This window comes from Balaenoptera borealis, assembly GCF_965194805.1.
Source record: "Balaenoptera borealis genome assembly, chromosome: 9".
Taxonomy (NCBI): domain Eukaryota; kingdom Metazoa; phylum Chordata; class Mammalia; order Artiodactyla; family Balaenopteridae; genus Balaenoptera; species Balaenoptera borealis.
Genome location: NC_138873.1, coordinates 28,218,734 through 28,233,836, shown reverse-complemented (window position 1 = coordinate 28,233,836; position 15,103 = coordinate 28,218,734). Strand labels below are relative to the sequence as shown.

The window sequence follows — 15,103 nt, the reverse complement described above, 5'->3', positions numbered from 1 at the left end:
TACAAGTCTAATCATTTCAGCTGACTTTATATGCTATATTCACCTGAAGAATTGTTTTTAAAGTTTCAACTTGTCAAGACACTTCAAATGGTTTTAAATGATAACGGAAAAGATATTAATACTGTCTATATGCTTATGTTAACAAATTTGTCCCACATCCTCCAGACAACTGTCTATTTTTTGAACTAAATTTGAACAACAATGCAGATAATACTTTAATTTGAAGACAGTTTAAAAACCTAGACAGTATGTAGGAAATGTTTTGCTGCAAGTTATATGTGTGTTGTAAAAATTAAAATCCCAATATTACAAAACAAGTTAAACAGAAAACTTGAGCCAAAGTGAGATTCAAGTTATCTGAAGTAGGTCTCTTAACATCTCATAATATAAGTTCTAAAAGCAGCTTACATTTCTGTGATATCTTGGTTAGTAAAACCTAAGAAATGAGTTGGCTATGGTGTCATAAAGAGAAATACAACATGATCTCTAGGCCCCAGATATTTTCCTTGCAAGGTGGGACAGTGAAGTGAGGGATTAGAAAGAAACACTGTTACTATTAAAGAGAAATTTTTACAGTGAGGTAATGTGCTAGAAAATCTCCCCCCAAATCAGTTCACCAATACTGTATTAACTAAACTAGAATTCTAATTGGGATCAGTCATAACAAAGTTTTATTTTGTAATATTTAATCAAGATTTTTTGAGCCCTTCATACATACAGCAAGGACTGGTGGTTCAAAGATTACTCATATATTCCTCTGTGAGAAGCTCAAAATTAAGATCTCGTCCTGGTTCAAACCACTTATCCAGCAGTAATATGCCTTAGGGAAAGCCAATCTACCTCGATGCATCTTGCAATGACAAACCTTTACCTCCTTTCTCTCTTAGTGTATTTCCTTACTCCAGAGAGAAAATTTGGTGCTGGACCCCCCGAAATCCTCACTTCTAAGAACATACCTCTTGCACCTACCTTTCTGTTTCTTCTAGTGTCAGAGAAAGAGGTACCCTTCCATTCAAGATTAATCCCTCCAGCTGTCCCCTTGGGGATATCCTTAAAACTCTTGCAAATTCTACTTCCAAATTCTCTACTGGCTGTTTGTCTAAAGGCTATAAGCATAAATCTTTCTACTTTAGTACAAAAATAGAAAACAAATTCTCACTGTGATTCCATAATTTCCTTATGCTTCACTGAAAGTTAAATTTCTTGAAAAATAGCACATAACTGCTATCCATATACCTCAACCATTCACTTTCAAGCAGCTACAACAAAGCTTTTATCCAGCAGAACACTAAAACTGAAGTTAAAGTCATCGTGGACTTCAAATGATCAAATTTGGCGGATTCATTTATGCCTCTGAGATACCTGACATTGTCAATAACGCTCCTGTTTCTGGGAAACCATTTTTCTGTTGGCAATCCTGCCACTGCCTATCAGTGTTGTTTGCTAGACCCACTGGGCCCTCTTCTTCCCTCACAACACATGGTTATCCCGGGCAGTGATGTTTGTTTTCATTGCTTCATCTGCCTTTTATGCTGATGGTTCTTCAATATATTGGGTTGGCCAAAAAGTTCGTTCGGGTTTTTCCGCACAATCTAATGGAAAAACGCGAACTTTTGGCCAACCCAATAAAACTATTCTGATCGGTAAGTTCAAAACCAAACTAAACTTTCCCCTGCTGTTCACTTCCTCAGGGAAAGTTATCACCATCCCCCCAGCTGCCCCAGCCAGACAGATGGGCATCACCTTGGACTGCTTCCTCACGCTTCACACAGAGTCACTCATTAAGTCAATCAGGTGCTCTGGCATCTGATCCCACTCCTTCTCCACAGTTAGTGTTACTGCTGCAATAGTCTCCTGATTTGTTTTCCTATCTCTTGTCTCTTCTCTAATTCTTCTTCTATACTGCTACCAGGATGATTTTTCTAAAATGCTAATTTTATTGAGCAACACTTCTGTTTAAAACCCATCATCAACTGTTCCACTGGATAAAATCCATACTTTTTAGTATGGCATACAAAGCTTTCTATATTATAACAACTACCTAGCTTTCCCACCTTACTGCTCCATCTCTTATGTTCCAGCTACAACAAATTGCATACAGCTCCCCAGACATGCCAGGTTGTTGCATGTCTCTTGTGACTTAGTTCATGCTGTTCCTGTTTCCTGGAATGGGCTTCCTTCCTGGCTCCATCTTCCTTGTGGATACCAACTCCATCTCCAAGCTTTCACTCAAGTATTATATCATGTACGAAAAGCCTTTCAGACTCCCCCAGTAGAACTTACCTCCCCCTTCTTTGTCTCTCCACTATCCCCACATCTTCTAGTACTATGGCACTGGTAACACTTTAGTACGATTACTTATATTGTTAGTTAGCCATCAGACTGTAGTCTTCTTGAGGGTAAGGAACAGGTTTCGTCTACCTTTCTTTAGTAAGTGGCTGGTATAGCACTAATAAGAACTACACAGAAGTCAAATGCGTTAATACATATGAAAACAGTGCATGTTTTAAAACCTTACCCAAATTTAAGGTGGTATTTGTATTCAAGACTTCTCAAATGTAAGTAACTTTCTGATGATAAGAATTACAGAATAATGGGCTTAAAAGTAAGAAACTCATTAATTTACATGGTTTAATACTCATATTTTTTTTTCTTTTTTTTTTTTTTTTTTCTTCTTATTTTTTTACAAACCCTTGTGTCGAGGGCTGACTTTCAATAGATCTCAGCAAGGGAGCTGCTCTGCTACGTACGAAACCCCGATAATACTCATATTTAAATCTAGAAACAGGAGTGTGAAATAATAGAAAAGAATATACACATATAGGTCTCTGCCCCCAGTTCCTGGCACAGAACTCCTAAAACCCTTGTAATTTTCTAAGTGATAAGAGCACTAGGAGCATCTTTTGTTCTTATATTTTATCTTTGACTCTGGTTCCTGAAGCTAAGCTCCAAAATCTCTTGGAATTTCCTAGGTGATAGGAATGTCTTTTGTTCTAGGGAAGTGGCTCTTGGTGGGCTTCTAGATGGGACTGATCACCAGAAAGATCAAGAAATGATTAGAAGCTTAGAATTTTCAGGCCCACTCTCCATTTTCCAGGGAGGAGAGAGGGGCTGGAAATGGAGTTAATAACTGACCATGCCTACCTGAAGTCACCATAAAAATCCCGACAATATGGGGTTCGAAGAGCTTCCAGGATGGGGCGCACAGGGAGGTGCTGGGAGAATGTCACACCCAGAGAGAGGGTAAGGAAGGTCCACGCCCCTTCCCACATGCCTTGCTCTATGCATTTCTTCCACCTGGATGTTCATCCTTTATCATATCATTTTATAATAACCTGATAGATAGCAAGTAAACTGTTTTCTTGAGTCCTGTGAGCTGCTTCAGCAAATCAATCAAACCCAAGGAGGGGGTGGGTGGAATCTCGATTTACAGCTGATTGGTCAGAAGCACAAGTAACCTGGACTCACAACTGGCGCCTGAAGCGGGGTGAGGGGGGCAGGCTTGTGCGACTGAGCCTTTAATTTGTAGGATTTGATGCTATCTTCAGGTAGACAGTGTCAGAATTAAGTTGCAGTTCACCCAGCTGGTGTCTCAGAACTGCCTGACGAGGGAAACCCCGCCACCTCTGGTGTCAGAAATGTCGGAGTGCGGTAGGAGTGTGAGAGTGAGGGAGACAGGAGGAAAACTGGTTTTTCCTAAAACAAGGGTTCTTCCTGTTTTCTAAGATATCCAGTAACAAAAGTCCATAATTTCTTCCCGTGGCCTATTGTAGCTTGTACTACTCCTACAGCCAAGCCAGTCTTCCAAATACTGTCAAAATACTTTTTTTTTAAGGAGTTTTAAAAACTTATTTTCTTTGGAGTCTCTATTTTTTTAAACCTTTTTATTTTTCAGTGAATAATATGTTCCAAGATAGTTTAAACTATAATACAGATCATTACTTCACCTTTACAGCATTCTTCAATAAACTTTAGCTTGGTTACATTTATATTCATTTAGGGTAGATGATATAAATAATTGGAAAAAAAAAGATAAAGTCCCCTGGCTTCCAGAAGCTTACAGAGGCATGTGGAAATTCAGACGTGTAAAGATTAGAGGTGGAAGCAATACCATGTAAAATTTAAAAAGAAGGAAAAATGGAAGGGAGAGAGGGGAGGAAGGGGAGGGAGAGGGAAAAAATAAAAGTGTTGTTCCTCCCTGAGGGAATTCATAATTTAATTCTGGAAAAGACAGGCAAAATTAATTACAACTTAAGGCAGAATAAGCCCAATTATATAACATGCCAGGTGTGAATAAATATGTCTGAGAACATGAGAAAAACAGACTAATTCCATTTGTGAGGAATCATACAAAGCTTAATGGAAATAGACTCATACCATTTCTGGTATGCTTCAGTCCACTCCTAAACAAAGGAAAGTGCAAGGAAGTTTGTAAATTATATATTTATGTGTAAGTAGTCCAGGGCTACTGCAATTCAGAGCAATGTAACAGACTTCTAATACCAATTACTATCTCAGAAGTAATCAGATGAGAACTCTTTCATCTTCCCATCATCAAATCTGTATCTGAGCATCTACCCATACTTTCTACCTATTTGCCTATCAGAAAGGATGAAAACGCCCTTCTCTTAAGGCTAGTTTCTCCATTGGTATTCAGGATTACATCCCCTTTCACATTTTCTAGGACTTGAGTCCAGCAATTACCACCTCCATGGGACATTATCAACTTCTCCATCACCATTGAATTATTCCCATCAGCAAATAAATATGCTTTAATACTGTCCATCTAATGTTCCCCTCCAGTTGCTGTTTCTCTGCTCCCCAGTTAAAATGTTAAAAGAATGGCCTACACAGTCTCTGCTTTATATTCTCCCATTCTGTCTTCAACTCACTTCAACCGTGCTTTTGTCTCAGCCACTTACTGAAACAGCACTCATCTAGGTAACCAAAGGACACCACCACGCCAACTTTCTGTCCTCATTTTACTCTTTCTCTCAGTAGCATGTGACTGTTTATCACTCCTCTTTCTTAAAATACTTCCTCTGGGATTTTCTGACATACCCCCTCCTGGACCAGGGCCTCAGGTATTTAGCTATAATCTCTCCCCACGTGATCTTACCAAATCTGACAGTTTAGAACAAAAAGGACATTAGCACTGACTTCTCCCCTGAGCTTAAGACTCATATATCCAATTGCCTACTTCTCAGCTATAGTCATATTGAAAACTCCACTCCAGTATTCCTCACCTCATTAAAAAGCACTGCTACCATCTACACAGCTGCTGAAAGCAGCAACATAGAAGTTATTTCTAATTTCTTTCTCTTATACCACATCTAATCCATCACCAAGTTTTGTTGAATCTACTTCCAAAATATATCCCAAATCTGTCCACTGCTTCCATTTCCATTATTACCAATGTTAAGCTAATTAATCAAGGGGACCATTAGACTGAGGTGGCTCTAATGCCAGGGTAGCCTATGACCACAAAATCTAAGCCTGTAAATACTTCAAGGTTGCAAAATTGAAACCTAAGGACAACTAATCACAACAGCCAACTAGGCTTTAAACTATAGCCAATCAATAATTTCATTGTTTTGCTTCTGCCTTTTCTCTATAGAAGTCTTTCCCCAGCTCCTGTTGGTGAAATGCTTCTAATGATTTCTGGCTTGGCCCTGCCCAATTCGAATCATTTTTTGCTCCAAAAGACCCTCTTAAAATGTTTAATATGCCTCAGTTTATCTTTTAATACCATCCTAGTCCAGGCCACAATCTCCTCTTTCTTGAACTGAGACCCTTACTCTCCTTTTAAAATCTATTCTCACATTCTCTCTAGCTTAACATCTTAATCACTTGTTTCTCTAATTAAATCAACACCCTAAACTCCTTAGAGAAGGATAGCAGAATATGCCACCCCAAAATATGCCTCTTTGGCATAAGGATTACTTTGAGAAACTTCAGACACAGGAGTTCTGAAAACAGAGTGGAAGTTACCCTTTTGTAAGGGAAATATACTGGGTTGGCCAAAAAGTTCGTTCGGGGGACTTCCCTGGTGGTGCAGTGGTTAAGAATCCGCCTGCCAATGCAGGGGACACGGGTTCAATCCCTCGTCTGGGAAGATCCCACATGCCACGGAGCAACTAAGCCCGTGTGCCACAACTACTGAGGCTGTGCTCTAGAGCCCGTGAGCCACAACTACTGAGCCCGAATGCCACAACTACTGAAGCCCGCACACCTAGAGCCCGTGCTCCGCAGCAAGAGAAGCCACTGCAATGTGAAGTCCGCGTACCGCAACGAAGAGTAGCCCCCACTCGACACAACTAGAGAAAGCCTGCGCGCAGCAACAAAGACCCAACGCAGCCAAAAATAAATAAATAAATTTTTAAAAGTTAGTTGTGTTTAAAAAAAAAAAAAAAGGTTCACTGACCTTTCTCAAAAAAAAAGAAAAGTTTGTTCGGGTTTTTCCTAAGATGTTACGGAAAAAATCCGAACGAACTTTTTGACCAACCCAATACATTAGAAAGGGGATCTATTATACCAGGAAAAGAGCTATCATCAAGGACAACTTTTTCACCTGAGAGACTTATCTGCATGGCAGGGTAACCTTGTCTACTAACCAGTTCCTCTTCTCACCTTCCCTTGAATTGCCTTCTGCCTCTGAAGCCCCAGATCTCTCTATCCCTTTTCTAGGCTCAGGATGGTATATAAGCCTCAGTTACCTGGCAGCCTTTGGAATATCATAACTTTGGGGAGTTCATGTATGTATGTAATTAAAATTGTATTTTTTCTCCTGGTAATCTGTCTATGCCAATTTAACCCTTAGACCAGCCACAGAAACTAGAAGGGTGGAAGGTAAAATTTTTCCTCCCCTACATTACCATGCTTACAAGGCCCTTTAAAAGGCATGTCTGATCTCCTGATTTTCTCTCCAACTTGTCAGGAAACATTGTTCCTCCTTGCTTGCTCACTATCCCGCTTAAGCTTAGTGGTGTTCTTTCTGCTCCTCCAGCATGCCAGTTTTATTCCTGGATGAGGACTTTTGCAGGACAGGACTAGCTCCTTGTCAAGTATTTCTCTCAGAGAGGCCTTCCATGATCATCCTTTAGAGTATAACTTCCCCCAGTCATTCTTTGTCCCATGGGCCTATTTTATTTTCTTCACATCACTTCTTACTGAAATCATCTTATTTCCTTTTTTGTTATTTGTCTCCCTACAATAGAATGTTCTTATTCACTGTTGTATTCTCCATGTGCGCACATGGTCTCCCTCTCTCTCTCACACACACGCACACACACACACACGCACACACACTTGGCATGCATTCAATAAATATTTGTTTAAAGACTTAATGGAAAAAAAAGGAATAAATCTTCAACAATATAAAAATCTAGATGGGATTTAGGGAAGAAAGAACTTAGGTACCTGGTAAAAATTTATTATCCTGGATGTAATAGATGAGAAATGACATAAATATATTCTGCTTTTAAGAGTAAAGTCTTTTGACAACAGTGTAAAGACCATTCAATGGGGAAAGAATACTCTTTTCAATAAATGGTGCTGGGACAACTAGACAGCCATATGCAAATGGAATAAAATTAGACCTCTACATCACATCATATTAAAAAAAATTAACTCAAAATAATCACAGACCTAAATATGAGTTAAAAATATAAAGATCCTAGAAAACAGAGAAGTAAATCTCTGGAACACTGGGTTAGGCAATGGTTTCTTATATATGACATCAAAAGCACAAGTGACAAAAGAAAAAAATAGATTAACTTAATTTCATAAAAATTAAAGCCTTTTTGTTTTAAAGAATACCGTCAAGAAATTAAAAGGACAACCCACAAAATGGGATAAAACATTTACAGATCATCTATCTGACAAGGGACTTGTATCCAGAATATATAAAGAACTCTTAAAGTGAACAATAAAAAGAAATAATTATTTTTTTAAAGAACAGGTAAAGGAGTTGAATAGACAGTTCTCCAAGGAAGATATAAAAACGGCACAACAAAAATACTCAACACCTTTAGTCATTAAGAAAATACAAGTCAAAATCACAATGAGATGCCACTTCATACCCACTAGGATGGCTATAAAAAAAAGACAGAAAATAGCAAGTATTGACAAGGATGAGGAGGAACTGGAACCACTGCTAGTGGGATTCTAAAATGGTGCAGCCACTTTGGAAAACAGTTTGGTAGTTTCCCAAAATGTTAAACATAGAGTTACCATATGACCCAACAATTCCACTCTCAGATATATACCCCAGAGAAATAAAAACATATGCCCACACAAAAACTTGTACACACATGTTCATAGTAGCATTCTTCTTAATTGCTAAAAAGTATAAACAACACAAATGTCTGTAAACTGATGAATGGATAAACAAAATGCAATATATTTATACAATGGAATCTTATTTGACAATAAAAAGTAGTACTCATACATGCTACAAATGGAGGACCCATGAAAACATTATTCTAATCTATAGAAGCCAGTAACAAACGATCACATATTCTATGATTCCATTTATATAAAATGTCCAGAATAGGCAAATCTATAGAGACAGAGAGTATATTAGTGGTTAGCAGGAGTTTGAGTGTTTTGTGTGTGTGTGTGTGTGTGTGTGTGTGTGTGTGTGTGTGTGTGTGTGTATGCGTGTCCCTACCCAGAAATGGAGAATGATTGCTAAGAGATACGGGGTTTCTTTTTGGAGGGAATGAGAGAGCTCCAGATAGTAGTGATGGTTGCACAACTCTGTGTATATAATAAAAACCAATAAACTGTACACTTTAAAAGGGTGAATATTATGGTATGTGTATTATATCTCAATAAAACTGTCATAAAAAAATAACTAAAGGCACTAGTAGGTTAATCTTTATAGACCTTGATTAATTTCCAAAAATGTCATATTTTCAATGACTATTCTACTTTTGTTAAGTACTAGGAATACAAAGATGAATGACATGAACCTCCACCCTCAGGAAGTTTCCAGAATAGCAGAGGACGTTCTCCATAAAGCCTTTTGCCAAATATGTGCAGAACACTTTACTCTTTGGACATTCAGACAGCATTACAAAAGAGGGGTACATAATACATGTGTTAAAATAAAGAGAAATAGCTCTGAACTGCTAATCAAGAGGATAAACTACTTTTTTGACTCCAGTTTTATATTCTATACATACTTAAGAAGATTTAGTAATCTTAGAGCTACAATCATTACACCAATCATTGCTATCAGGAACAAGTTTCCTGAACATCTGCAGCCTAAGTCAGAATATAGCTTGTTCTCCTTTTTCCCCATCTTCCTTCCCCTTGTCTATATTCTATTTCCTGTTGACTTGTGATAATTAGGTTAAAATGTGATGGGTCCTGACTGATATCGGACAGCTCAGTGATGGGATAAGCCCAGTGTTTTCTGACACATTTCCTCCATAAGATGCCCCATGTGGAACGAGACAATAGCCTACTTACTTCTGTATTCCAAGCACCTGCCACATGGTAGGAGGTGTCTACTGAGTAAAAACAGTATTTCCACTGCAATGACATTATATAAAGCAGTCTTTGAATATACTAATACCACTTTAATTCTTTCCCTTCTGGAGGTCTCACCTTTCACTTTGTGACATATATAATCATATTTGATAAATAAACGGATGTCTAATTATTCAACTGAATTTTGGGAACAGACAGAAGAAAATAAGAGGGAAGGATAAACATGTGAAGTTATTCCAACTCTTTTAAATAAAACTTATTTTCTTGACACTTAAGTTAAAGGTTGTATATAAAATAACCTTGCTTGTAGAAGGAAGAAAGCCGCTGTGTTGATAGCATCCCAGATACAATTTAGTTGAAAGTGATTAATAATCAAGGGCCTTTTTGCATACCTCCATTTTCAGACCAACTTTGGGGTCTTGGGCAAATCACTTAACCTCTCTCAGCCTCAGTTTCCTCTCTTCTAAAATTGGAATAACAATAATATCTAATCTGTCTCTCAGGATTGTAATACAGTTAAATGGGAAAGGAAGTATGAAACATGGTATAAATGATCCAGAGCATTATCAGCACAATATATCGCTGCCGTTTATGTGAGGCTTACATTCGTTTCAAGGCTTATACACTTTACTCAGCATTCACCCATTGGAACTGTATTGCTGTCTCTTACCTATAAAGTATCATATAATATTTTTCTCAGAGAAGGAAATGATCTTGCTGGCCCTTTACTGAAAGTATATCCCAATCACTTAACATTTTTAAATCTTCAAAAATATGAAGCTACTTGCTGAATTCTCAGGTGCCAGTATTACGATTCCTTGGTAAATCCGAGCTCAAATGCAGAAGATATGTATCAGATGAACTTTGTAAAAGTTCTATTACAACTATGAACGGTACATTTCAATTCTTTGGTGCATCACAATGAAAACTAAAGTTACCTTCCTGGTAATAAAAACCACTCACTCTAGAGACTGTCATACACAGTGAAGTAAGTCAGAAAGAGAAAAACAAATATCGTATTATTAACGCATATATGTGGAACCTAGAAAAATGGTACAGATGAACCGGTTTGCAGGGCAGAAATAGAGACACAGATGTAGAGAACAAACGCATGGACACCAAGGGGGGAAAGTGGGCGAGGGGTGTGGGATGAATTGGGAGATTGGGATTGACATGTATACACTAATATGAATAAAATGGATGACTAATAAGAACTTGCTGTATAAAAAAATAAATAAAATAAAATTCAAAAACAACAACAACAAAAACCACTCACTTTTGCAGCACAGGCTCGTATCACCTCCTAAAAGAAATAGGATAAAATAAGTAAAGAAATACTCATAATTTCATTTAATATAATATCAACTCTTTCTAACACATTCAGATATTAATCTCTTAATAACCAAAAATCAACATTTGGGAGAGTGTTTTTTAATCTATCACCTGCAGGTGTCACTCTGCACTGTTCCAATGAGCTGGAAAGAGTATAAATTAAAGAGACTCAATGACATGATTTTGGTTTGCCAAAGCAAAACACACCGACAAACAAGACTCTGGAGGGCCCACATGTAACTGCCTCAAGAAAAATTTGTCTCCTCAGTAAACTTAGCATAAACACTAAAATTCTGTACTGGGACACTAACATATCTAAAAGACACACTCTGAACTGCAGTATATAATTATCTCTATAAATAAGAATACCCATACATATAATTCTCAAATTAATAATTTACTTCAGAGGAAATCTAATAGTAAACACTTCTGAGGAGTAAAGGATATGACTGGAGGAGCTACAGAAAGGGACTGCCTACAACTCATGGGATAAGGCCAAGAAAAAGTCACTTCTGAAGAAGAAATTAGTCAAAGGCAACACAAAATAGATGACTTGTAAATTTGCTGCTAGGGAGACACAAATAATATTCTAGTCCAATTAAGGTTAACCAGCATATATCATCAGCCTAGTACAGCACTAGGGAAAAATGGTAACAATCAATGTGGAGTTTAGAAAAAAAGAACTAAAAAAGAAGAGTGTCCTTTTTTTTTTAATCCAGAAATTTCTAAGGGACATAGACTACATCTAAAGGATACTAGTAATTTCAATCACTAAAAGGAGACAGTAAAACTGACTGTGGGCATGAGATTCTGATTGCCTGGACTGAATCTCAGCTCCAATGTTTCCATCTGTGTGACCTTGGCAATACTGCTTGATCTCTGTAAGCCTCAACTTCATCTTCTGTAAAATGGGGATAATACTAGCATCCACATTATAGGATGGTTTTGAGGATTAAATACAGTGAACACGTAAAACACTTACCACAGTACCAGGAATTCATTATGTCAGTTTCTACTCATAATTAAACAGATGTTAATTATCACCAATTATTATAAAGTGAAATCTCCTGTGAGGTAGAGAAAATTAATCTTTTTTTTTCAAAATTGGCATAAAACATTTTAAAACCCATTCAATCCCTATTCCTATGACTCTGCTTAACAATCAGCTCTGTGATCACTGACCCAGATATCGGGTTAATTTTTAAAAGCGCGAGTGGTCTTGAGTGCTCAAGCAGCTGGAGAGGTATACCTTTCATTATAAGATGTTTCAGTTTATAAACCAACTTTCTGTGGAACTGTTTACTACTACCAGGTACCCCAGATTCTGAGCAGCTCCGTATACACTAATAAGACCAAATTTCTGGGTTTGAAACCTTAGAAAGAGTTGTGTCACTGCTCTCAAGATACTGTCTACCCGTGAGGTCTTATCTGGATTGCAGAGCCTTTTAGGTATTGCTGCAGCAGTAGCACAAAGTCGGCTCTGTTAAATACGAAACAGTTAAATGAGTTTTATTATGAGTAAATGATAAAGCTACCAAGAACAGAAAATTATCTATTTTTGGCATCCTTTTCTCATTCATGAGTAAACACCTGTGAAATACCTGAGGAACTGAATTTATTATGCAATTCACACACACACAAATCATACCCTAAACTTGAACTGTGTTTTATCAGAAAAACATTCCTTTTGTGGTTACAAAGAAAGGAGTATCTCCAGGGATACAGTCTTCTACAATATAGAAGTAATATAGTCTTCTCTATTAGACTTCTACATAGAAGACCAGTGACAGAGCCTTTTAGACTAAGTAACAAACCTAATAGGAAAAGGAATTTAGGGTCTACCAAAACACAGCTTAGGAAACAAGAGAAAAGGCATTGTGACAAAAGGTGAGAATCCAGTCAACCTAAATGCTTGCAGAACATAAAAAGAATGGAGCTTCCGTGGGAACAAAGATGACATTTTGTTTTGATTCCCATATATACTACATACATTCTCAGAGAAAATACACTGCAGATAGCATTTGAAAAAAAAGTTCAGAGAATTCTCTTAACACAGGAAATATATGGTTTTTCAAAAACCACAGCAAATAGACAAAGCTTTCATTTCCAAAGGCAGCCTCAATCTACCTCAATCCCAAAGCATAATTTTTAAAAGGAAAAGTTTAGTAAAAGCTAAATAAATCAATGATTCTATGAGAAACAAGTTTTTCTCTTATAATAAATTATCAATTTACTTTCCCCTTGCCGTTGATTTCATATCTTAAAAAATATTTTTCTGATTTTATTTTTCTTTTACATCTACTTTCCTTTCATTTATCTGAGGATGACAGCTATAAAAGATGATGCAGGAGAAAAGCTACAAGCCCAAGGTGATTCCAGGATGTTAAGTTTTACAGTGTAAAGATTGACAGATTGTAGGAAACTTGTTTTTATATATCTATCTGTGAGTTGCTCTTAAGTCTGTAGATGAAATCATTTTGCCATGCAAGATTTTAGACAAGGGCCATTTTTTTTCCTAGTGAATAAATATTTTTCTCTAATTTTTAGAACTCTATCTATTCATACCTCCTTTTAAAATCTGGAACACATTCATTATTCAATTATTTTAAAATGTTAAAATATAAAGTCTTACAACACTGAAATATTAATTTATAGTCGTATTATTCTAAAATTTAGACTGAGAAATATAAAAAAATTTCCCCCATATTCCAACTAAAGCTGAACCCGTTGTCTGAGTGATCTGCACTCTGGTATACTCCACACTCTCTAACTTTCTAAAGAAAGAAAAGGAGAGAGGAAGAAAGTACAGTCAGAACTAAAAGATGTCTCAATGTAGTTCCTCCTACGTTGGGTTTAAAACTGGTCAATATCCCTATCAAAGGAGGAGGGGAAAGGATGATATTTATTAAGTGCCAGGCACTGTGCCACAAGGGGGAACGCAACAAGCCTGCAAAGTCCCTGTCTTCAAGGAGCTCAGGCTAATTCTCACTAAAAGAACTATTAGGGTCAAAGAGCCTAAGTATTTTTAAGGATGTTCAAGCTTCTCAATACATTTTACCACTTATCTTTGAGAAACACTGCATAGTAATTTATCACCAACAGAATACCACACGACTTTTAACCAAGCATCTTCCTCCTGATTTTCATCATCTATTTTCCAGTTTTACAGGCAATATCTGGTTTCTGTGGCACTACTTTTCTCTGAAGTGAGATAGAACTTTAAAATATGCTTATGAGACATTTGTACCTACTCTTTTTGAAAGTACATGTTTATTTCTTTTATCCATTTCTTTGTTGAAGTCTCACTTTATTTTCTTTATTATTTAGTTCTTGCATATTAAGAAGGTTGTTCCATTTATACATTTTATGTAGACATTTTCCCGGGTTGGTATTTGCTGTGTGTGCGTGTCTGCATGTTGTATATATGCGTATACACACATATACACACATATACTTTAAAGTAGAGAAACAAGTCCTGGGCTGATCTTTACAGAGATATCAAGTCAGGAAAGCCTAATAGATTATCCTAAGTTCAGTTTGTTTACTGCAGTTAGTGATTTTAGAACAAGTACCAGAAAGGAACTATAAAAGTATAAGAAAGCCTAGTTTTAAGTAACTACTTCGTTCAGTTAATATTTATTGGCATGGCCATGTAAAACAGAATTGAAATGGTTTTAAAGTTTCCAACTTCTCAACTGCATAAAATAAGTAAACATACTGTGACAGAATCAATCCTCTGTTTCACTTGCTGCATCTTCATTGAAGAATTTTCAGTGCGGACATAGTCATCAATCTGAAAAGAGCCCTGATGAGGCAGTCTAGGGCAGGTGCATAAAGCATCTTGACTTTGGTGTATTCCAGGTAATGGAAATGTTCCATTGTAGCGTTTGAACATTTCAGCCTCCTGCTGGGCAACTGGAAAAATTAGTCCATAATTAGTTCAAATCATCACGGCAAAAGCATAATGAAATAATTAAGCCATGAAACTGTAGCATTAAAGGAATGATCAGAAAGTACATAATACATTTTAGATACTGGGTAATAATAATACAACATGATGAACAAAATGTGAAATTATTAAATACTGTAAACCATAAGGAAGGAAATATAATAATTTCATAGATAACTTCATGTCAGGTAGTATAATTGAGCCTTGAAGGCCATGCAGTATCTTGGTCTGGTAAACATAACACATTGGAAGGGGACTCTAACTTTGAAGAGATGCATACAGAAAACACAATATAAAACATCAAAGGCATAGTATAACAGAATT

The 15,103-nt window shown here is 36.9% G+C and overlaps 1 protein-coding gene across 29 annotated transcripts in view; it reads right to left on the bottom strand.

Annotated features, from left to right (window-relative positions):
- Positions 1-15,103, bottom strand: part of AHI1 (Abelson helper integration site 1) — a 218,708-nt gene that overhangs the window by 132,031 nt on the left and 71,574 nt on the right. For all 29 annotated transcript variants that reach the window (XM_082405630.1, XM_082405620.1, XM_082405619.1 and 26 more), the window contains 2 exons: positions 14,549-14,745; positions 10,775-10,801 (listed from right to left, as the gene is read on the bottom strand). In XM_082405630.1, coding sequence (XP_082261756.1) covers positions 10,775-10,801; positions 14,549-14,745 — 224 coding nt within the window. The remainder of the gene's footprint in view (positions 1-10,774; positions 10,802-14,548; positions 14,746-15,103) is intronic.